General features: G+C 37.3%; 1 protein-coding gene across 1 annotated transcript in view; it reads right to left on the reverse strand.

The window, feature by feature from the left end:
* LOC134221546 (uncharacterized) overlaps positions 1 to 26,039 on the reverse strand; it is a 187,399-nt gene that overhangs the window by 8,981 nt on the left and 152,379 nt on the right. The window contains exon 3 of the mRNA XM_062700740.1: positions 17,176 to 17,267. Within this exon, the coding sequence (XP_062556724.1) occupies positions 17,176 to 17,267 (92 nt within the window). The remainder of the gene's footprint in view (positions 1 to 17,175; positions 17,268 to 26,039) is intronic.

Below are 26,039 nucleotides of genomic sequence, written 5' to 3' on the forward strand. Positions count from 1 at the left end.
TTCAGAATCATTTTTTGTTCGGTGTAATATTTTCTCGATAAAGCCCTTTTAGTCCCCTACAATTTGTTCTCCGACATTTTTTTTCGTACAATAAACGGTTTCCAAGTTACATTTTTTAAATTAATTTATTCGAAAACACATACGACCTTTTTTACAAATTACTCGAGTATCGATTTTTTTTTGAATCAGTGCAAAATGGTCAGTTTGCTGTGCCGAAAATATGTGCAAAATTTTATCCCATTTAAAGACGATCATGTTAAAAATTCGTTATTTAAATGTAATTCTGCAACGAATTCTTCGTTACTAGTGTTCAATTTTAAGTTCAACTTAATACATACACCTCGAACACACTAAATAAATATATCAATTTATAACTTGAGTCGGAAGTCAATTCAATTACAATACACAGAGTGAGTGGGCCATGAAAAGTGATTTTTATGAAATGTCACGAAAAATCCTGATTAAACCACCTAGCGGTGTTGGTGACATCTGTGCAAACCAATATTTTAAAAATAAAAATATAAATGAATATTTTTTAACGTGTTTAGGCATAAAAAATAGTATTTTGACCATAACTTCTGATCCCATAGTCCAATCTGGACAATTTTCAATAGCAATGGGATAGGATTCCCCGTTGGATGGTACCTGTTGCGATACTCTGAAGTAGTGCGTAACGGTGTAAATCCGGTCATATTGCCAGGCTCGGTACAACACTGAAGCTGACAATATGACGTTCCTAGCCTCGAATCCCAAGGTGTCAAGCGAACCATGCCGAGGGGATGTATGGCCTGGAAACAATTAGCCAGGCAGTTAACGGTGCCTTTAATGCTGGGTAGACACTTTTTTTTTATGCATTACGGAGTAAGATATGCCACACTGTGCTCTAGTTTTCACTAGTCTTGTTAATACTTATGAGTGATGATGGGAAGAGTATGGAACGAATATAATTTGCTTTTAGATGACCCACCTTTTGGATGGAGTTGAAGTAAATGAAGTAAATTATATAAAACTTAACTCAATCTTAGGCTGGTTTCGAAGCCGATGACATGAATCTCCAAGCTCCAGAGCGCTGAATAATAAGAAAAGAAGCAGATACGAATTTGGTGAATCTGTTGAACCCTCTGACTGATTAGAGCTCTGTGTAAAGATGAGAAATGCGAAAAACGAATTCGGAACTCATAAGAAGAAGCAAAAATATGTTTGAACTTCAGTACCGATGCATGGTCAAAATCAGTATTATCCCACTTATTGTTTAAGCCCATACTGATTGAGGGGCGCCGCATTGAGAGTTGGTATAAGCCATTTCTCGAAGGGTATAAATAGCGGTACCTCAATCTAAAGAGGCCTCACATTAAGTTTGAGAAATATCTGAATAAGAAACGACTACAGATATGTTCCGGTTTTATCACGTTCCGATTTCGTCAACAAAATTATTCCGTTTTTATCAACAAGAAACTTCAATAATTTTTAAGAGATTTAGCTTTTAAAATAAAATAACTTGGGTTAGTTTTTGGCCAAGTTTCGTATTTATCACATGCACACTCACTTTTTCTATTTCGAGCTCGGCAAAATTTGGCACCGCTGTAGCTCAGTAAATTGAAAAACTGAACTTCGGCAGAAAATTTCGTTTATTACTGATTCTCAGCAAAATATTTGCTGTATCTCGGCAACTGAAACGTCACATTTACTGAGATCTTGGCAAAAATCATGTTTGCTGAAACTCGGCGGTGCCCACATCGGGAAAATAAACAAAAAATGCTGAGATCTCGGCGAAAAAAAAAATAAGTGTGTGTGTCAAGCACTAGCGGTAATAAGGCAACTGGTAACTAGCAAGATAGGATTCTCTTCACCAACTTCCCTTCATCGAAATAAAAGTGACAAGACGCGAGTTTGTTTGCACTTTATCACTTCAGGACGAAGGATAACATTGTTATCTGACGATCTGATATATCTGAAAAAGCATTGAAATATTTTTTCGGAGGTTCAGGCCGTCCAAACTGTTCTCGAGTACATATCCTCGAATGTTGTGGAAATATGTCCACAAACAAAATGTCCTGTACTGAGATATATGTCCAAAAATATCTATGTGATCGCGCACTGGTGAAAATGTCCCTACGTTGTGTATTTTTGGTAATGAAATTAAAACAAGCGAGTTTTGAACCGTTCTGCCATGGCAGAGGTATGGGAACGAACTGTTTATTTATTATGAAGAACGGGAGGACTACAAATACATTATCAGCTAACATTTACATTAGGGTGGGTAGAGAATACGTTGTTTTGCACAAACACTATGTGATCATAAGACATAAATAGGTTTTGAATAAACGTAAACTATTTCAGGGTCTCCAAAACGTCTTGGAGTTCAGAAAATGTGATATACTCGATCAACCAAGCCCTGAACTACGTATTCATGCATCGTTGAACATCTTAGCAGGTCCATTGAGCCGACAGGATTTTACTCATTACTTTACACGCAACTACAGGCCAGTTTAGAACATGTGATCTTCCCGATAGACCAAGTCCTGAACGATGTGTCCGTGCATGGTTGAACATCTCAGCTAGTCCACTGAGCCGATAGGATTTCACTCATTACTTTTACAAGCTACTACAAGGCTGTTCTGTTCTCCAAAACGTCCTGGAGTTGCGAATATGCGTCCGTCAAGTCCTAAATGCCGTACATCACTAAAGATCCCAGCAGTTCCATCGAGCTGGTAGGATAAGCTACAGTGGACCCTCCATGCGTTGATGTTCTAAGACTCGATATCGAATCGTTGAAACAAATGACGCCAAACTAAAATATTTTCACGTTACTCTGACTGATTGTCCTTTCGAACAATTTTCCAAAAACTTCTGTTCCACATCTCAATATCGACTGTATTACATCTCTTCAAAACGTCCTGGATCTCAGATTATTTCAATACCACCATTACTTGCACTAGCCATTGCAGGCCTCTAAGGATAGCTAAAATATCCTGGAAGTCGTATTGTTTGATGTAATCATCCAAGTCCGTTATACGCCTCAATATAAAAGTGCTATGCTCGCAAGGCTAACTGGAGACCACTTGGACATCTTATGTTCATGGAAATGAGGATCCTATGCTTTTTGAACTGGATTTTGTACATACTGACGATGAGGACATTGCAAAAGTCATGATTGATCTAGTATATACTTTGAGCTCGAGCTCCAGAAAATTGGGTTCACATTATTCCTACTGGATGTATTGAGTATATGCCGAAGATAGGAATATTGCAAAAGATTGATCTGCTAAATACCTTGATCTGGAGTCGAGCATGTTTTGGAGTACCTTGAACATCTCGAATTCAAGAGAATTTGCGCATCAGAGTGCGCATAGTGCGCATCAGAGTGTAAAATAAACGAAATTTTTTGGTGAAGTCCACCTTTCTTCACTTGTCAGTTCACTTCTACGCACATTCATAGTCGGCTCTGAACTGTCAATATTCGGCATTTGTCATTGAATATTTATGCACATTTTACAAATCAATAAATTATCTGAAATCTGAACATTTATTTCATGAGTTAAGTAATTCATCACATAGAACTGAATCCGATTTGCATCCGCGAGGCACTTTCAACGCTACACTCAGTCAAATGAATGAGTTGGTGGAGCAGTCATCTGACTATGTCATTCTATGTTTTGAATAATCATGCGATGTTTGTCAAAATTCGGACTGAAGTTGCTTCATGAAGATGAATATTTTTAGCTCTGGTGTGCATACGCTTTTTGAACCAGGTTGGGTACATATCGATGTTGAGAACATTGCAAAACGCCTTGATTGTTCGGTAGATGCTTTTGTTAACCTTGGAAACGTTTTGGAGTACCTTGAACATAATATATTCGAGAAAATTTGATTCAAATGATGCCTACTGGACTGGATTGGGTATATGCCGATGATGAAGACATTGCATAAGCCTCGGTTGATCTGGTAGATACCGTGGGCTGAAATCGAGAACGTTTTGGAGAACCTTGAGCATCTCGTATTCCTGAAAATTTATCACTGTATCAACGATCAAGATGACTAAACTTGATTGAGTGTTTAGATTTATTAAACAATGTGATAAAGGATCCAAATATTTCAGATTATTTGCATGCACATCCAATCTGGACATATATGACCCAAACCGTCCCGAAACGGTTAAGGAGGTTCAATATTGTCAAATTTATTGTTATGTTATCAACGGTTGCCACTTTATCTTAGGGAACGTCCACAATTACATCACGCTAATAGTGGGAGAGAGTTTCTAAAAGTGTGACTACTCATATACATTTTTTTCTGGAGATTTCATAAAAAAAGCGGGACAATGAAGAGAAGTGGGATTGAAAATGGTTGATTTTTGCGTGACAAATTTCCTGGACATTCTCTTGATGCACTTCTTACTTCCCAGGAACCTCAACCAGTCACAATTGATGATCAATATACATTTTCTATGTATAATAACTTTGGTCTATACGAGACGAGCCAACCTTGGGCTGAAAGTCTCACTAATAAAGACAAATAACATAACAAATAACTAACCCTTGCCTCCCACTATTATGTTTCTAGTGAAGCACGTATGTTTATTGGATTTATTCAGAATCCTTAAATCTTATACGATTTAGAAGAATCTTTGAAACTTTGAATATCTCATATTCATGGAAATCGGGTTTCCGCAGTGCGCATATGCTGATTATGCCTGGGGAATATATCGAAGCTGAGGACATTGGTCCGAATTCGAAAACATTTAGGAGAATGATTAATTAGGGGGTCTTAGGGGAAATGCTACAAGGTTAAAAGACTATTATTCTTCCATTTACTTCCACTATTACTTTTTATGTATCAACAAACAGATGCGTATTTCGTTTCCTACTTGGAAACTTCTTCAGTCGATAACAAACACTGAAGAAGTTCCCAAGTAGGAAACGAAATACGCATCTGTTTGTTGATACATAAAAAGTAATAGTGGAAGTAAATGGAAGAATAATAGTCTTTTAACCATTTAGGAGAACTTTAAATATCGTATATTCATCTAATTCGGGTTTTCATCGTTCACATATGGTCAGTTCATTTGATTGGATAGAAACTGAGGCTGAAAACATTGCAATGATCACGTTTTAATTAGTAAATGGTCTAGACTGGGACTGGGTATTGGAGCACTTTGAATATCTATCTATCAGGTATTCGTAGTGCGCATACGCTTATTAAAGCTAATTGGGTAGGAACAAATATGCATATATGAACGTTTCAGAGAACCTTGAATAAATCATATCCATGAACATCGGTTTTTCGTAGTGCTCATATGCTCATTGAACCTGTTTGGGTAAGGTACACTGGGGGAAGTGGAACTGGAAGTATGAAAATCGACTCGAAAAATTGTTATTGTACACACTTTACAGCTTTTACCACACCATTCATTGTGCAAGAATATACTTTGATGCCCACACTAATACTATATTAAAGTTGATTTTTCCATTCAAAAAATCCAATTTTATTTGCACTAATTGTCCCTAGTACATAACTTTTGATAGAAAAAACATACACCTGAGATTTTCGGACACAATGCACAACCCGACCAGTTAGTCATAACAAAATGTTATCACAATTATATCAATATGTGCTATAAATAACAAAACTTGCAATAATTTTGTTATAAATTCTCTCTCCAACATGGAGGAAAGAGAATTTCAAGATCGTCATAACATGATTATAACATAATGTGTTATGTTTATTTTCGCCAGAAAAAAATTGCCTACATTTTTGGTAGATAGGAATTGGAAAAAAACGAAGGTACCACCGCAGACAGACGTTTAAGCTCATACATTTGAATTCGATTTTCTTGTGTAAATTTTCAAATCTAAATACGTTGGAATTGCATAGCACGCTAGCGCCGCCTATACAACTTATTGCTACATGAAAACTGACGTTTTGCCGATCGCCTTCTATCTCACCCACGTTTGCCACCCACCGAACCATGGAAGCAAAACAGAAATACTCAACAAAGATCTCCCCGCACGGCCGCAACAATCTTTTTTATCTAAACGACTTTACAATCGACTTAAACAAGGTAGCTAAGCAAATCACTTTACTTGCAGTTCTTGCCAGCATATAGTAAAGAAATTGTGAAGCAACGTGTATGCTGTTACCATCTTTTCGGAACATCTCGTTGGATATTTTACCTAGATCCTTGCTTTCACATGCGTTTTTTTTATTTTGGCGATTGTGCATGGTCCGAAAATTGTAGATTTTTTTCATTGCAAAACCAACGAATAGTCCAGTCAATTAGGCCATGGAAAAGGATTTAAAAATCAAAAATGAAGTAACTCGTCATGAGTAACATATATCATCTCTGGCGTGCTGAGCATTTTTCGATTCATTTTTCAACAGCGCGTGTGTGCGTGATCATGCATTTTTATGAAGAGTCTCATCCAGCAGATCCGATCAAGAAACTAAAATATTTTGATGAATTAAAAATCAAAACAAAACGGCAAATAACGTTTGCCGGGTTTGCCGTTTTGACATGTGGCGCCATCTCTTCGCTTATTGCCACTTGGAAATCCGACGGCCATGTTTTTTACACAAGTTAGCGAGTCGAACTTGAACGTCTGTCTGCGGTACCACCTTCAGTATAACTTTATCCTACAATCAAAGTTGAACCAGCTGGACAAAGTTAATGAATTGCCTATATTTTGGATAATCATTAGAGTGGAGCGCAGTTGTATGGAAAAATGCAAACTTCGTCCGATCAAGTGAGATCAAGGTTTTTCTAAATCGTTTTGGGACCCCAATCAACTGTGCAAAATATGGGCTCGATTGGTTGCAACCTCGCATGCCGCATCGCGTTTCAAATTTACATGGAGATTAGTATGGGAAAACGTACTTTTTCACATTTTTGCTCTTAGCAGCTTCAATTTATCATCAATCACGTGACTCAATACGTTAGCTTATAGTCTGGAAGATGCCGAAAGACTAGAAGGTACGTAGCTGGAAGGTCAACAGAAAATGTTATTACGTTTCGAAAATTGATAGTTTAAACCATATGCAAGAAATCAATGTTTCTGCCAGCACTACCAGACAACCTATGGTTATCGGAGGGAAAAACCCATCTTCCTTCTTGTCGGGTTTTTTTCTTTATAAAATAATTCTGGATAGCTCCCATTAGCTCTAAAGCCCTATAAGATCAATTATTTTGAAATAACACTCAGTTAAATTATTGGTCAACGTAGTACCGCAGTGTTGGCAGAATAAACGATTTTTTGCATATGGTTTGAACACTCAATGTTCGAAGCGTTATAACTTTTTTCGTGAACGTTCCAGCAACGTGCCTTCTTCAGAAAAGTTTTTCGGCATCCTTTGGGTTATACTTTAACGCAATGTGCCACTTGGTTTACAATGAACTGAAACCTCTAGTAGTAGAAATGCAAAAATATACGTTCTCCCATACTAATTTCCATACAAACTTCAAACGCGATGCGGAAAGCGAGGCAGCAACCAATCGGTCCCAAATTCTGCACAGTTGTTCAGGACCCAGAAAGGCTTCGAAAAACCATTGATTTGAAAAAATGACCATGACGCCCCACTCTAATAATCATAATCTTTTCAAGAACATAATTTGTTATAGTATAGGCGATTTTCACCTCTATTTATGTAACACAACGTGTTATATTTTTGTTCAGTAAATAACACTACAGGTATGTTCCGCTTTTATCAACACAGTCCATGAGTTTCAGTTGATAAAATCGGAACAGTGACAAAATCGGAATAATTTTCTTAGACGATTTTTTTAAGCTATAATTTTAGCAAAAATGATTTATTGCTGGTAAATGTGAGATTTTAAGGTTCTAACATTTTTAAATGCTAAGGGACTGTCCATAAACCACGCGAACATGCTAGTGGATGGCAAGGGTTAGTGAACAGGCATAGGAAATATATATTTATCGTCAATGGTGACTGGTTGAGGTTCCGGACAAGTAAGGAGTGCATCAAGGGAACGTCCATAAATGATGTTACGAAAAATTAACCATTGTTAATCCCTCCTCCATTCGTTGTCCCACTTTTTGTATGAAATTTTATATAAATTGATATGAGTAGTCACACTTTTAGAAACCCTCTCCCTCCCTCTCCTCCGCGTGACGTAATTTATGAACGTTCTCCAAGATAAGGTGGAATCTATTGATAACTTAACAATAAATTTGAAAATATTTGACCTCCTTAACCCTTTCAGGACGGATGGGTCATATATGCCCAGCATTTGGTCCCCAAATGTTTGTATTCATTTGGTCCCATTAGGTCCACAGTTTCTTCAGCAAAAATTTTCATTAGGATGTCGGCTACCCAGGAAAAATATTGGAGGTCAAGTTTGACTATACCCTGAAGACCTTGGGAAGATTTTGCTTCTGACAGCTTGCAGATGAATCTGAAATATTTTGATCTTATACCACATTTTTTAATTTAACCAAGTTTAGGCATCTTGATCATTGAGACAGTGATCAGTTTTCTGCAATACGAGATGCTCAAGGTTCTCCTAAACGTTTTCGAATTCAGCCCACGGTATCTACCAAATCAATCAAGGCTTATGCAAAGTCATCATCGTCGTCATATACCCAATCCAGTCTAATAGGAACATGCGCATCATTTAAATCCAGGTTTCTCAATGATGTTCAAGGTATTCCAAAACGTTCCCAAGTTCAACCCAATGTATCTACCGGACAACCAAGGCTTCATGCTTCCTCAACATCGATATGTACCCAACATGGTTCAATAAGCATGTGCGCACCATGCAAACTCAATTATCTTGAATTTGAGATGTTCAAGGTACTCCAAAACATTCTCGAGTTCAGCTCAAGGTATCTACCAGGTCAATCAATCAAAGTTTTTGCAATGTCTTTGGCATAAACTTAATATATCCAATAGGAATAATGTAAACACAATTTTCTGGAATACGAGGTGTTCACGGTTAGATCCGGTCCGGTCTAGAATATTTTCGTTTGGGAAACATTCTAGATTCCCTGGGCATAGCGTTCCCTTTGTACTTGGCTCACAAGATACATACTCATGCAATGGCGGGCATAGAAACGCTTTCAATTCATAACTGAGGAAATGCTAATAGAATACTAAGTTGAAAAGCCGGCCAAGTTCCAGTTGTAATGTTGAGCCATAGCAAAAGAAGAAGAAGAAGGTCCTTCAAAATGATCTTGAGTTAAGATCAAGATATCTATTAGATGCATAATAATTAAGGAGGTGTTTGTGTCGAGAAATTTAGCTGCGGACTTTTTTGTTGAGGCGTATAACGGACTTGGATGATTGCATAAAACAATACGACTTCCAGAATATTTTAGCCAACCGTAAAGGCCTGCAATGGCTAGAACAAGTGATGATTGACGTCATATAAACTAAATGGCATCACTAGGGTATCATATCTAACATCATTCATAAGTTGGATCATTGGATAGGTCAAAGCCGTTTTGAAAATTCGGTAGTGCAATGATCTGATATTCATGACGTTTTGAAGAGATGTAATAAAGTCGGTATGTATTCATTTGTTCCAACGATTCGATATCGAGTCTTAGAACATCAACATGGAGGGAATATTTTAAGCTCTTTTTAATGGAACGGTTGAACATGGAGGGTCCACTGTAGCTTGTAAAAGAATTAAGTGATATCCTACCAGCTCGATGAAACTGCTGGAATGTTTGTGATGTTATGCACGGATATATCATTTATGACTTGGTTGAACGGGTAGATCATATGTTCGGAACTCCAGGACATTTTAGAGAACAGAAAAGAAAAGTAGCTTGTAAAAGTAATAAGTACCATTCTATCGGCTCGACGGACCTGCTGGGATGTATTACACAGGTACATCTTTCAGGACTTGGTTGAGCAACTAGATCACATGTTCTGTACTCAAGGACGTTTTGAACAACCGAAAAGGCCTGTAGTAGCTTGTAAAAATAATGAGTGGAATACTATCGGCTAAATGGATGGCTAAATCGGCATGGATACATCGTCCAGGGCTTGGTTGATCGGGTATATCACATGTTCTGAGCTGATTTGAACTCAAGGATGAGAATCTAAAAGGCCTATAGTTGCATGTAAAAATAATGAGTGAAATCTTATCGGCTCAATGTACCTGCTAAGATGTTCAAAGATGCACGAATACGTCGTTCAAGGCTTGGTTGATCGGGTATATTACATGTTCTGAACTCCAGGGCGTTTTGGAGACCCTGAAATAGTTTACGTTTATTCAAAACTCGATCAATTTATGTCTTATGATCACATAGATATTTTTGGACATAAATCCCAGATTAGGAGATTTTGTTTGTAGACATATTTCCAAATGCACTCGAGGATATGTACTCCAGAACAGTTTGGACGGCCTAGAACATCCGAAATTTTTCTCGACGATTTTTCGGTTATCTCAGAACAACAGATAACAATGTAATCATTCGTCCTGAAGTAATAGAGTGCAAATAAACCCGCATCTTGTCTCTTTTATTTCGATGGGGAGAAGTCGGTGAAAAGAAACCTTATCTTGTTAGTTACGGCTTTTTTACTGCTAGTGCTTGAAATATTATAAATACAACCAGACACTAAACCAAGTTATTAAATTTTAAAAGCAAAATCTAAAATAATGATTGAATTTTCTTGTTGATAAAAACGGAATAATTTTGTTGACGAAATCGGAGCGTGATAAAACCGGAGCGTGACAAAATCGGAACGTGATAAAATCGGAACATATCTGTATATGTGTTAAATATTTTTGTTAAAACTAGAAGAGATTTTGTTACAATTTTTGTTATTTTAATTTTTAACTACTAATGGTGCATGTTTTGCAACAACCGCTGTTATAAAAAATTGCTGTAACAGAAAAACAAGCTCTGGTATGAATCTGTTACCATCAACTGCTCGGGAATATAAGCTAAACTTTCCATCGATGTATTAATATTCAAAATCGGTGGTTGCAAACCTGGCAGAAAAATAGTTTTTAAAAATAAATCCAAGATGACGGCCAAATTCAACATGGCTGCTTATATTTTTATTATTGAAAGTTGAGGATACACTCTTCCTCTTTCCAATGATATGCTGATCTCAATGATCGGTTGAGAAATGTTGGAGTTATGACAGTTTTGGTGAGTCAAGAATTAACAAAAATCGAGGGGTCCATTAAAATGATTTCGTGTATAGCTAACGAGGAGTTCATCTTTCTGAAGAATTTAACTCGAATCCTTAACATACTCGCCGAAAGCTTTCGAAGGAATATGAATTTAGGCATTTTTAACCTTTTGTCTGTGCTTTGGGGTCAATATGACCCCAGGCCACTTTGAGTGGCTGCGGAAGTTCGAAAGCCTTCTTCCAAGCAGCTTGAAGGCCTTCTTACAAGATGCTCGGAAGCCTCCTGGGCACTTCAGAAGCCTCCTTTCAAGTAATTAGGTTGCCTCCTTTCAAGAGGCTCGTAAGCCTTCTTTTAAGAGGCTCGGAAGCCTCCTTTTAAGAGGCATGGAAACCTCCTTTCAAGAGATGCGGTAGCCTCCTTTCAGGAGGCTCGGAAGCCTTTTTCAAGAGGCTCAGAAGCCTCCTTTCAAGTGGCTGAAAAGCCTCTTTCCAAGAAGCTCGGAAGCCTATTTTCAAGAGGATCGGAAGCCTCCTTTCAAGAGGCTCAAAAATCCCTTTTAAGAGGCCCAAAAGCCTCCTTTCAAGAGGCTCGGAAGCCTCCCTTTCAAGAAGCTCAAAAGACTTCTTTTCTAGAGGCTTAAAAGCCTCCTTTTCTAGAGGCTCAAAAGCCTCCTTTTCTAGAGGCTCAAAAACCTCTTTTCAAGAGGCTCGGAAGCCTCCTTTCAATATATTTTCAAGAGCCTTGGAAGCCTCCTTTCAATATCTTTTCAAGAGGCTCGGAAGCCTCTTTTGAAGAGGCTCAGAAGCCTACTTTCAAGAGCCTCAGAAGTCTTCTTTCAAGAGGCTCAAAAACCTCCTTCCAGGCTCAGAAGCCTCCTTCCAAGAGGCTCGGAAGCCTCAATTCAAGAGGCTCAAAAGCATCCTTTCAAGAGGCTCAAAAGCCTCCTTCTAAGAGGCTCGGAAGCGTCATTTCAAGAGGCTCGGAAGACTCCTTTCAAGAGGCTCGGAAGCCTTCTTTCAAGAGGCTCGGAAGCCTTACAAGAGGCTCGGAAATCTCCTTTCAAGAGGCTCAAAATCCTCCTTTTCTAGAGGCTCGGAAGCCTCCTTTCAAGAGGCTCAAAAATCCCTTTCGAGAGACTCAAAAGCATCCTTTCCAAAAAAGGTTTTAAAGTGTTCTTTCAAGAGGCTCAAAATCCTCCTTTTCTAGAGGCTCAAAATCCTCTTTTCAAGAGGCTCTTATCAAGAGGCTCGGAAAACTCCTTTCAACATCCTTTTAAGAGGCTGTGAAGCCTTCTTCCAAAAGGCTCGGAAGCCTTCCTCCAAAAGGCTCGGAAGCCTTCCTCCAAAAGGCTCGGAAGCCTTCCTCCAAAAGGCTTGGAAGCCTTCTTCCAAAAGGCTTGGAAGCCTTCTTTCAAAAGGCTCGGAAGCCTTCTTTCAAAAGGCTCGGAAGCCTTCTTTCAAGAGGCTCGGAAGCCTCTTTTCAAGAGGCTCGGAAGCCTCTTTTCAAGAGGTTTGGAAGTCTCTTTTCAAGATCCTTTCAAGAGGCTCAAAAACCTCCTTCCAGGCTCAGAAACCTCATTTCAATAGGCTCAAAAGTCTCCTTCCAAAAGGCTCGGAAGGCTCCTTTCAAGAGGGTAGGAAGCCACATTTCAAGAGACTTTTTTTTTAGACTTAAAAGCATCCTTTCAAGAGGCTCAAAAGCCTCCTTCCAAGAGGCTCGTTTTTTCAAGAGGCTCAGAATCCTTCTTTCAAAGGCTCAGAAGTCTACTTTCAAGTGGTTCGGAAACTTTCTTTCAAGGGGCTTGGAAGCGTCGGAGGAAAGGATGCAAAGGAAGCCTCCTTTTCAGTGGCTCAAAAACCGCCTTCAAAAGGCTCGGAAGCCTCTCTACAAGAGGCTCAGAAGCTTCTAATGAAGAGGCGAGGAAGTCTACTTCAAAGGGATTCAAAAGCTTAAAGGAGCTTCCCTTCAAAGGGCTCGGTATTATTCTTTCAAAAGGATTTGAAGCCTAATTTCGAGAGGGGGTACCTCAATTAATGCAAAAGTTCCAAGCGGTACCTCTCAAGAAAAAGGTTGAGAACCGCTGGTCTACCAGATCAACCACAACTGGTATCAAACCGAAATAAACCCAGCGTGTCCATACAAGTCTTTAGAGCCCTTGCGTATAATATGCAGTTCAAATTAGTTCAATGCCGATGTTCTAGGTTCTCCAAATTGTTCTGGAGTACAGATCAAATGGTCTACCAGGTCAACCGCCCTTGGTATCAAATCGAAATCAACCCAGCATGCCCATACAAGTCCCCAGAGTCCTTGTGTATTATATGTAGTTTAAATAAGTTCAATGCGGATGTTCTAGGTTCTCCAAATTGTTCTGGAGTTCAGTTAAATAGCTAACTGGTCAATCACCCTTGGAATCAAACCGGAATCAACCCAGCATGTCCATACAAGTCCCTAGAGTCCTGCGTAATATATGCAGTTCACATAAGTTTAATGCAGATATTCTAGGTTCTACAAATTGTTCAAGAGTACAGATTAATTGGTCTACCAGATCAACCACAACCGGTATCAAACCGAAATCAACCAAGTATGTCCATACAAGTCCCCAGGAGAACCTAGACCATCGGCATTGAATTAATTTGAACTGCACAGAGGCGTCGCGTGGTCAATTCTTCAACCTGTGCACCGAGCGGTGTATTTTGGTTTTCAGTTGTTTGATATACATAGCTGCCAGGTTATCAGCATTAAAATTACGAGTAAGCACGCGCCGGTGATAATTTTTTAAATTATATTTGTATTAGAAAAAAGTAAAGCATTCAATGATGTAAATTCTGACGAGTTGATAATTGTTCGTGCTTCCCGTATCAAAGTTAAATATTTTAGGGACCTGAAATGATACATCCAATATGAACGATGTATCTTCAACCGTGTTTCCCATATGTTTCATCTATCTGCTTCTAAGCTACATCTAATTTATCGAATTAAACTCAAACTAAACTAAAAGTGAAAGTGGGTTTAATTGAAAAACAAACCTATCTGGGGAATCATAATGCTTTTCAATATGACATATAAGACAGCTATTCAATGAAACGGTATGTTTAAATTTTAATTCAAGTTATTTCATAGAATGAGACAAGTCTTAATAATTATGTGTTCATAAAATTGAAATAAATGATTAGACAGGTAATACACATTTGTTATTAGCATGCCATAAATATCAGAAAAATGGAGTCTCTACAATAAAGCTTATACAGATATGTTCCGTTTTTATCAACACGGTCCGTGAGTTTCAGTTGATAAAATCGGAACATACATTGATACATTCGGATATGTACTCCAGAATAGTTTGGACGGCCTAGGACATTCGAAAAAATATTTCAACGATTTTCCAGTTATATCAGAACGCTACATAACAATGTTATCCTTCGTCCTGAAGTAATAAAGGGCAGACAAACCCGCAGCTTATCACTTTTATTTCGATGAGGGAAGTCGGTGAAAAAATCCTCTCTTGTTAGTTACGGTATTATTACCGTTAGTGCTTCAAATTTTATAAATACAACATTTAACCAAAAACTAACCCAAGTTTGTTTTAAAATAAACTAAGGCTAAATCTCTAAAAAAATGATTGAATTTTCTGGTTGATATAACGGAATTATTTTTGTTGACGAAATCGGAGCGTGATAAAATCGGAACGTGATTAAATCGGAACATATCTGTAATCTAAACTTTACTCAATTATTAATAATTCTATTTTAGTTTATTCTTTTGATTTTTTCGAAGGGCTGTTTTCATACCACGTGGACAGATGTTAAACAATTTTAGATGTGTACTTCCCTCCATCAGCGTACACATCTGATCCTGCAATTTTTCATTAATTTGTGTTAACCATGGACATTTTTCCTACTCCTCTACCCGATAAGTTGTCCACATGGAATACGAATAGCTTTTGGATATTGGATTTGATGGAAAAAATCATCATAAGCCATAATCCCAATCAATATGAAATATTAAAACGCTTGTGATCCAATGTGCTTATTCAAAACCGGACGTTCGCCATGGAACGCTTTGAGAGAGCAGAAAATTCATTCACCGCCTCTTTTCTTGTTCTATTTTGTTCCGATTGCGCGCTCTTCAACCAAGCGCGCATGCGCTGTTTGAAGCGGTATGGGTAGGTACCTACTCGGTTAGGCACCCAACCGATGTGCTTTTCTGCATCGGCACCAAACCGTGCACTGCAAACGATGAACGCTTTGGCTACCTATACATCGCCGATTGCGGTTAAAGCGGATGACCTACACATACAAAATAATGCGTGTATGATGCATGGCAAACCGTTCTCTGCTGAAAGTGCACGTGTTGGACATGTGGCGGTGCGTCGTCGTTCCGGTATCGTGGAGTAAAATATAACGCGCCCCCATCGTTGCATTTCGGGTGCCTCATATCACATATCGCCTGCAAAAATTCCGTTCAGATTTTACGATTATGTATTCATACTCAATCGTTAAATTTGTACTGAACATATGACAAATGCACATAATCCAAGTATTTGTATAAGAATGACAAGAAATCTATTGAGAGTTGAAATGTTAGGGACAAAATTGCTACCTGTGCAGTGCACAGGTTGCACATGCGGACGCGACGCCTCTGGAACTGCATATAATACGCAAGGGCTCTAAAGACTTGTATGGACATGCTGGGTTGATTTCGGTTTGATACCAGTTGTGGTTGCTCTGGTAGACCAATTAATCTGTACTCCAGAGCAATTTGGAGAACCTAGAACATCTGCATTAAACTTATTAGAACTACATATATTACGTACGGGCTCTAGGGACTTGTACGGGCATGCTGGGTTGATTTCGGTTTGATACCAAGGGCGGTTGACCTGGTAGACCATTTGATCTGTACTCCACAACAATTTGGAGAACCTAGAACATCTCGGAATTTTCCCAATCAATCAACTAACGCCGGTAACCAGGTCGAAAACTGAAAAATGCGGCACATGAGCACCGCGAATGCAAAAAAAAAGTTCTGATTGGGTCGTCCAGTGTAATTTATGTGGGAAATAAACAGACCCGACCAGAATGAATGACCGATTCCCAACCTCTGAAATCGGCACAGAAATTAGAATGCAAATCTACAAGCCCTTCAATTTTCCTCACTGAGGATAATCTTGATAATCTTGAGGCTAAACAGGACTTATATTTTAGATCAGTATCGTAACAATAATTTAACAGTTGCAACAAAGTTTCCTTACAGACACCGCTACGATTTTTCTTCAGAAATACTTCTAAAAACGTTTCTTCAAAAAACTTCAGCAACGATCCTGAAAGAATTTTAAAAAAAGTCGCGTTCACTTGCTGTTCAGAAGTAATTTTCTCTTCGATAATTTCCAGACTTTTCTCAAAAACTCTCTCTAGAAAATCATGAGTTTTCAAAAAACAGAATACGTCCTGGCATTCATTCACTTATTCTGTCGAGAGTTTCCAAGAAAACCTTAAGAATTCCTCCAAATAGAATATTTTCTGGAGTTTCTCCACTTAATTAGTGCATAAAAGTTTTATTTCAAGTCCTCTGAATTACTTAAAAATAAAATCAAACAAGTTGATCATGGAGTTCTGGAGAATCATGAATAATGTTTCATGGACTTTTCTATAGATTCTCTTCCTCCGAGAGGATAAACAATCTTTCCCCGAGGGCGTGAATAGTTTATTGTGATGAATGGAAAAAAGTTCTCTTGAATTAAATCAGATTTGAAGATATTGGAATTAAACATTGTTGATAGAATTGAATATTTGTCTCATAGGTAGGTGAAACTGTTTAGAAGTTCTCTCTGAACAAACATCCCAGTATCACTTCAATGCTGATTAAATATGTATCAAATAGCATCGAAATGATCAAAAAATCAATAATATACCTAATTAGATTGACTAGTTCTAATTCATCTTATATGTATAGGCAGGTGCCTATCTTTCGTTTATCTTTCTCTTACACCAAGATGTCGTCATTACAAGCATCAAAAATCCATTACGCATTTCAGATAACCTTCCTCAAACCATTGTTGCCCTTATACTTACTGTGGTATGTAGGGAGCCTTCGTTGAATTCTTCAGATGCCGCTGAAGCGTGGTATGAATGTTTGGCGGGATCAGTCTGTTGACAGGTTTGGACTGTAGGGACGAGACAGCAAACGGAAAAGAAATTAGACAAAAATGTTAAATCTCAATTAGCTAGAAAGAATGTGCTCCGTCGCCGCTTCACGGCTTGTGTCGTCACCGACCGGCCGCAGTATACCGGTGGGTGATGTGCTGCGGTGGGTGTACCGTTTTGGCGTTCAAAATCAAAATTGGGTGGCTATTTTTCGCCCATATGGCTCGTTTTAATTTCGTTTTCCACCCGAGAGACTATGAATGACAAAACACTACCCGTGCCAAGTAGAAGATGTGACGATCCGGAGCGGAAATACCTTAGGAGGCGGTGTGTTGTTCGTTTCGGCAGCAAAATAAACACACATTTTTGAATCTCTTTTTTATATGAGTGTATTGAAAAATTCTTCTTTTCTCGAATTTCCAACAACCACTAACTATATCTTAAATGATCCGGTAAAGACACGTAAATACAATAAATACACGATGAAATTTTGTTTAAAAAAACAGATAAGCAATAACAGTTTTAAGTCTGTGTCTAGAACCTTCACGAGAAAATCTTTTTTGTTTTTGTTTTTCAATAGGTAAAGGAAACTCGGCTGCTACGCGGAACGCAACTTCTGAATTTTCCATGAAGAATAGTATGATTTAAATACCCTAATTCTATGAACATCTAATAATTATATATTGCAGTTTATGATGATATTTGTTTGAATTTTTTTAATTTTTCAATAATTATTCATTGAAAATTTCAAAGAATTTCTCAAAAAAATCTATATTTTAAAGGAGCGTATACATTCCAATTAGATTGTTTCCGCTGTTGGTGTTTCTGCTCGTTGTTGGTCGGTGGACTTTTGTCCCCCTTGAGTAATTGGCCACCAGGGTCGTGGGAGGTGAATTTCGACAGTTGTTAGATGAAAATGAAAATGCGAAAATTTACGAGAGGAAGCATGCTTCAAATAGTGGCGCCGGTCGGTCCGATTCATTCAAAGCTTTTTCTCCCCTCTCGTATTGCGGCTTTCCACCGGGCGGGGACAGATGATGCGACATATGATGTACGGTTTATTTGGTTTTTCGTTGACGTCCGCAGCGACTGCGTGACATTGGTGACGTTCTAACTTTTTGCACGAACATAAATAGGAAATCATGCTGTCGTGAACACAAGCATTATATTCTATCATAAATTTCGTTCCGTTTTTTTGCCGACTATGTACTTTATCAACTAGTTTTTTTAGTAGTCTGTGCCAATTCACTATAATTTTGACAGATATGATCGCAAGATGCATTTGACTAGGAATCCGCTCCCATTTTCTCCTTTAAAAATTGGCTGAACGATCATTGCGGTTAAGAGTTTTTATCAAAACAGTGTTCTGATAGGGTTGAAATAACAAGCAGTAAATAATAAGGTTCCCCCAAACCTACGCGATGTAACTGTCGCCTAGCAACTGTTGTTGCGATTCTATCCCCAAGTCGCTTAAACTTGAATTGTTCTACTTTTATTTGTATTTGCATTAATTTATTCTTAATATAGAAAAACGCATTCTGATCTCAAAATTAATATTATTTCTAGTCTCAAAACACAGGGGTGACATTGCGCATCCCCGAATTGATACGAGTTGACCTTGCAAAATGTCATGCAAAAGTGCTGTCGATTCCAAATGCGATGATTTTGGCTTCGAAACGCTTAACATCACTTGACCCATGCAATGGACAAATCGAGAAAAATTGGACAAATTTGTGCAACGCAAAAACTTTGACTCAATTTTTTTGTGGATATCGAAAAAAAAACTTGAAGGGTAAAATGACGCACTATGAATTTAATTAACATTCAGACAGGATTTATACTATCAAATTTGGCGTTGCGTCACAGACGATGTATCTTCGTAATGCTTCGGCTTGCGGTTACACTCTGTTAGTTAAAATAAGCCTACAGTCAACCTGCAAAAAAAGCAAAACTTCCGCATTAGTTTCCATCTCTCGGAAACCGGATGTGCGCAGGAAACCTTTTTTGCGAAGATTTTCTCTTTCAACCGTCCGATTAAACATTGCCACTTTATAATGACCGGCATCCATTTATTCATTCATTCATTAATTCAAAGTCAACTGGCGCGAATAAGCCGCTAAGGTCCGTCACAAAAAAAGGTGACTCTTGTTGATGACAAATTTTGCGCTTCGTCCGAGCGTATCGTGTTGATGTTGCTGTTGTTGCCGCACCACACTCACTGTATCGCTATTTCTTGTTTTTATTTTCTTCTTACTTCCATATTTCCATGCATAAAAACGCTAATCCACCGCGTTGATAAATATTGCGCCTGCGTTCGGCCACGCGTGAAGTGTGTCTACTCCCCCGCCATCAGCTTTGATAGACTATCCACCGAATTCAAAATAAGCAAACACATTTGATTGAGCCACTTCCAGTGATATTCGGCTTATCTTGGGCGTCAAATAAAAAGAAAATTATGTTGATCATTTCTTGGATTAAATATTTTCATTACAATCTCTTGAAAACAGCTTCGGTCAACTATAAAAGATCAATGATACTTTGGGCAAAATATTTGTATTTATTGCAGTAAATCTATATTGTGATTTAAATTCAAAACTTCATCGATTACGAAATTATCAAGTGTTTGATCTTCATTTGGGATAAAAGGGCGGTTCAATGACGTGACAATCATATAAGGACAGTCACCACAGTAATTCGTTACGCGTTGGTGGCTGATTACTAGACGGAATCGTCCAGTAATGTGGACAGCTCTAAACGAGTCATTCACAGCACAGAACTGCGAACGACTAGCCGGTCAGCACTACAGGCGCTCTGATTGTCTCACCGACAACTTCATGAAGCGAAATCAACGGGGGTGAGAGATGTGATTATTATCATTAGTGCGACTGCCTACATATATGGCGATTATGGTGAGATCAGCTTGATAAAACATCTATTAGCTATGACGAGCACGGATCGCCATTTGGCGTTGGATTTGATACGGCTCAAAGAAGCCCGCGTACCGTAAACTCGGCATGGGTTGTCATTGAGGGAGACAAGTTATGTGAATTCTAAAAACTTTTTGCTAATCTGAAGATATCAAGCCTACATATTTGGTTTTCACTGACATGTCTTAGTCAAAATTAAAAAAAGATACACATCATAATACTTTTATTAACGAAAAGGATAATATTGACTTGAACTTGAAACGGAGATTTCGGTCTTCATTGAATTGATGGAATGAATAGCAAAGCTAATTTGAAATTCCGATTAGCAAAATAGTTGGTGCAGAGATGATGCCGAACATTGAATAAGTTATTGGCAAATGAGTCAAATTCTGATTAAATAATCGGTTCCATCTTTGAACTGATCCGGATGAATCTGTTTTGTGAAGCAATTCTTCCTCAAATTACCATTAACTCTGACTGCTGAGAGAAGAAATAGAAGAAGATGGCCCAGAATGCATTCCTTAAACTTTTCCGAAATAAAAATATCAGAGAAAAACAATACATTTTGCTCGACATTTTGTTGTAACATTGCCATTCGAAACAAAAAATGCACTATAGATTTTGTAGATCTTATCATAGAAATACATTGGAATGTATTTTATTAACCAATTACTGAATTGTAAATGAAGTTTTCTCAAGAGAATATACGGGTTGTTAAGTATCGTAGCAATATTGAATTTGAGATTTTTCCATACAACACAGTGTATGCAGAGGTGCATCCACGTACCAAGTGGTGGGTAGGGCAAATAGGAAAAATTACTACAGTAATATCCCGATTTTATCACCCTCTTGGTAAATTTTGGGATGATAAAACGGCAGCAAAATAAATTTTTCATAAAAAATTAGAAATTTTCAACAAACAATTAGGAAATTATCAATAAAGAAATCTGGGTATGAGCAATAGATAAATATAAAATTTTCACAAATAAAACAAAATTTCCACAAGCAATTAAGAAGTTCCACAGAACAAAAATAAATAAGCACTTTTAAAAGCAAAAATAGCAATTATAAAAGAAGAATTTTACATAAAGAAATCAAAATGTTCCACGAAAAAAATAAATCAATGTTAGCAATAAACAATAACAAAATTTTCTACAAAATAAATATTTTTTTTTAATAAAAATTTTCCACAAAATAATCAATAAAGAGCAATAAAAAAATAAGAAAATTTCCATAAAAAATACAAGAAAGCAATAATGCTGATGAAATTTTACATGAACTTTAAACGCTTTTAAAGAAGGGGTCATCTATGGAAAAAAGCACAGTTTGATTGCTTTTTATATTTCTTTATGGAAATTTTCTTATTTTTTTATTGCTCTTTATTGATCATTTTGTGGAATTTTTTTAATTTTTTATGGAATAAATATATTTATTTTGTGGAAATTTTTGTAATTTTTTATTGCTAATATTGATTTATTTATTGAAATTTTGTATTTTTTTCGTGGAACATTTTTATTTCTTTATGCAAAATTCTTCTTTTATAATTGCGATTTTTTTCTTTTAAAAGTGCTTATTTATTTTTGTTTTGTGGAAAATTCTTAATTGTTTATGGAAATTTTGTTTTTTTTGGTGGAAATTTTATATTTATTTATTGCTCATACCCAGATTTCTTTATTGGCAGTTTTCTAATTTTTAAGGGGAGTTTTTATTTTAGTCGGGTAAAAGTTTTTTTAATTTCCGTGGATTCGAATCCCATCGAAGGGAAAGTGGTCACCTCCAATACATTTTTCAAATCATTATCTTCCACATAATGTACATATTCACATATGAGTTTTCATAACATTGTAAATTAAGGTCTGAGGGAAGCTCTCTCGCGGTAGAGCGCTAATTTCGTACTAAAATGTCTATAACTCGGAACTGGAAACGAATTTCGCTTATCCCAACTGACAATCTCTTTGAAATTTATCAAGGAATGTTCCTACAAAATTTCATGGACCTACTATTTCCCAAATTTGAATTAAGCTCTAAATACTGAACAATTGTACAACTGAAATTTTCGCTTCTCAGTACCTCTCTCCGATGATTTGAGGCACAAAGGAACCGAATTTCGCAAAACCCAACTGACAAAAGTTTTGAATTTTTCCAACGATCATTTTGATGTAATAAAAAGTATATGTCACCGCAATAAATTTTGCAGGAAGCTCTTTTTACTTCAACCAAGTTTTTTAAATTCCATACAAAAGTTACCATTTCGGGAGAGCAGCCAACAGCATGGCGCACGGCAGGAAAGGAGCGATGAGAGCGATAGAAAGTCCGTCAACTTTGTATCTAGCGTGACACTATAAAAAAGCGTATTCCTATTTGTGAACACGAGGATACCAAATATATGAATTGAAATCAAATATAGGAATGAGATGAGATAAACAATAGAAAATAAATAAAACAAATAAGACAAATAAAACAAATAATACAAATAAGACAAATAAAGCAAATAAGACAAATAAGACAAACTCTTACGGAAGTCCCTACAGGTATTCCTCCAGAAGTTCCTCCGAGAATTCCTCCGGGAATTCCTCCGGAAGTTCCTCCGGGAATTCCTCCAGGAATTCCTCTAGAAGTTCCTCCAGGAATTCCTCCTGAAGTTCTTTCAGGAATTCCTCCTGAAGTTCTTTCAGGAATTCCTCCAGAAGTTCCTCCAGGAAATCCCCCGGTAGTTCCTCAAGGAATTTCTGCGGAAGTTACTCCAGTAATTCCTCCAGAAGTTACTCCAGGAATTCCTCCGAAAGTTCCGCCAAGCATTCCTCCGGAAGTTCCTCCAGGATTTCCTCTGGAAGTTCCTCCAGGATTTCCTCCGGAAGTTCCTCCAGAAATTCCATCGGAAGTTACTCCAGGAATTCCTTCGGAAGTTCCTCCCAGAATTCCTAGGGAAGTTCATCTAGGAATTTCTCTGAAAGTTTATTTGAAAATTCTTTCGGAAGTTCCTCCACATATTTCTTCTGAAGTTTATCCAGAAATTCTTCCGGAAGTTTCTCCAGAAATTCCTTCGGAAGAAATTTTTGATAATTCCTTCGGAAGTTCCTCCTGGAATTCCTGAGGAAGTTCCTCCAGGATTTCCTAGGGAAGTTCCTCCAGAAATTTCTCCGGAAGTTTATCCAAAAATTCTTCAGAAAGTTCCTCCAGAAATTCCTTCGGAAGTTCTTCCAGGAATTCCTAAGGAAGTTCCTCCAGGAATTCCTTCGGAATGTTCTTCCAGGAATTCCTCCGGAATGTTCTTCCAGGAATTCTTCGGATGTTCCTCCAGGAATTCCTTCGGAAGTTCCTCCAGGAATTCCTTCGGAAGATACTCCAGGAATTCCTTCAGAAGTTCTTCCAGGATTTTTTTCGGAAGTCCTTCCAGGAATTCTTTCGGAAGTTCCTCCAGGAATTTCTTCGGAAGTTCCTCCCGGAATTCCTTCGGAAGGTTATCCAGAAATTCTTTCGGAAGTTCCTCCAGAAATTCTTTTGAAAGTTCCTCCAGAAATTATTTTGGAAGTTCCTCAAGGAATACCTTCGGAAGTTCCTCCAGAAATGCCTTCGGAAGTTCCTCCAGGAATTCTTTCGGAAGTTCCTCCAGGAATTCCTTCGGAAGTTCCTCCAGGAATTCTTCCGGAAGTTCCTCCAGAAATTCCTTCGGAAGTTCCTCCAGGAATTCCTTCGGAAGTTCCTCCAGAAATTCTTTCGGAAGTTCCTCCAGAAAATTCCTCCAGAGCTTCCGACCGAATTCCTGGAGGAACTTCTGTTTGTCTTATTTGTCTTATTTGTCTTATTTGTCTTATTTGTCTTATTTGTCTTATTTGTCTTATTTGTCTTATTTGTCTTATTTGTCTTATTTGTCTCATTTGTCTTATTTGTCTTATTTGTCTTATTTGTCTTATTTGTTTTATTTGTCTTATTTGTCTTATTTGTCTTATTTGTCTTATTTGTCTTATTTGTCTTATTTGTCTTATTTGTCTTATTTGTCTTATTTGTCTTATTTGTCTTATTTGTCTTATTTGTCTTATTTGTCTTATTTGTCTTATTTGTCTTATTTGTCTTATTTGTCTTATTTGTCTTATTTGTCTTATTTGTCTTATTTGTCTTATTTGTCTTATTTGTCTTATTTGTCTTATTTGTCTTATTTGTCTTATTTGTCTTATTTGTCTTATTTGTCTTATTTGTCTTATTTGTCTTATTTGTCTTATTTGTCTTATTTGTCTTATTTGTCTTATTTGTCTTATTTGTCTTATTTGTCTTATTTGTCTTATTTGTCTTATTTGTCTTATTTGTCTTATTTGTCTTATTTGTCTTATTTGTCTTATTTGTCTTATTTGTCTTATTTGTCTTATTTGTCTTATTTGTCTTATTTGTCTTATTTGTCTTATTTGTCTTATTTGTCTTATTTGTCTTATTTGTCTTATTTGTCTTATTTGTATATTTGTGTTATTTGTCTTATTTGTCTTATTTGTCTTATTTGTCTTATTTGTCTTATTTGTCTTATTTGTCTTATTTGTCTTATTTGTATTATTTGTCTTACTTACACCAGCACCACTGTTATCACCCAAATACTTTTCAAAGCTTGTGTGGAAACCTTGTACAGAAATCATCTCACGATATTTTCTAATGTTGTTCTAGAAACGGCTCATGTTTTCATTTTCCAAAACCAGCTGGAGTTTGTTTATTTTGATTCCCTCATTGCGTGATTGGTCGGCGCTGCTGCTGTTCTCTCGCCGAACCACTGCATGAGTGATAAATTTCTTCTCCATTGTTGCCAATTCCTTTTGTTCTCCGTTTGCGGCAAATTCTCAAGCAATTGTAAATTGCATAATGATGAAATAATTTTGGCGACACTGACAGCGTCATTCTGGCAGGCTGAATTGGACAATTTTCTCTCTCAGAGAGTGCTACCACGTGCTTTTTTAACGGAAAACCCTTCCCTCAGACCTTAAGGTCCAAGTCGGGTGGTTTAATCCCCGGAATATAGGCAATTAACTTTGATTGAACCAAATATTGTTTTTTCAATTGACCTTTCTTTGTTTTATTCGCTCAATCGATTATTTATTTTGTTTAAGGTCAACTATCCCAAAGAACCCATTTTTTGACGCTTCAAGGCTCCGTCAGACGTTGCAAGCAAATCACTCGTGCGAGCGAATGATTTCTGAGAGCACTCGCAATTGCAGTCACACGTAGCCAGAGCTTAAAATATTCATCTTCATGAAGCAACTTCGGTCCGAATTTTGACAAACATCGCACGAATATTCAAAACATAGAATGACATAGTCAGACGACTACTCCACGAACTCATTCATTCGACTGTCACTGAGTGTGTTTACTATGTGCAGAAAAAAACATAATTAGCATTGTTTATGTTGATGTTTACCGCTGAAAGTGCCTCGCGGATGAAAATCGGATACAGTCCTGTGTGATAAATCACTTTACTCATTTGAAACGTGTTCAGATTTCAGATAATTTATTAATTTGTAAAATGTGTATAAATATTCAATGACTAATATTCAACTGAATATTGACTGTCCAGAGCCGACTATGAATGTGTCGGAAGTGAACTGACAAATGACACTAAAAATTTTCGAGCAGTTTTTTACTTCAAGCAAATGACAGATTTACTCTCATGCAAATATAAACAAAAACGAAAAACGTGTTTTTCGGCCACAAAATCTAATTTCATTCCTATTTTTGCAGTGCAACACTGCCACCTGAAAACGTTTTCACTTTTGCGAGCGAAAAATTTGCTAGTGCTGCACTAGCAAGCGCAATTTCGTTTCTGCGAGTTGAAAATTTTTAATGCTTAGCAGTCACACATTGCAAGCGAGCGTTTGCTTACGAGTTGTC

Source organism: Armigeres subalbatus, chromosome 3 (genome assembly GCF_024139115.2).
Source record: "Armigeres subalbatus isolate Guangzhou_Male chromosome 3, GZ_Asu_2, whole genome shotgun sequence".
In the NCBI taxonomy this organism is placed as follows: domain Eukaryota; kingdom Metazoa; phylum Arthropoda; class Insecta; order Diptera; family Culicidae; genus Armigeres; species Armigeres subalbatus.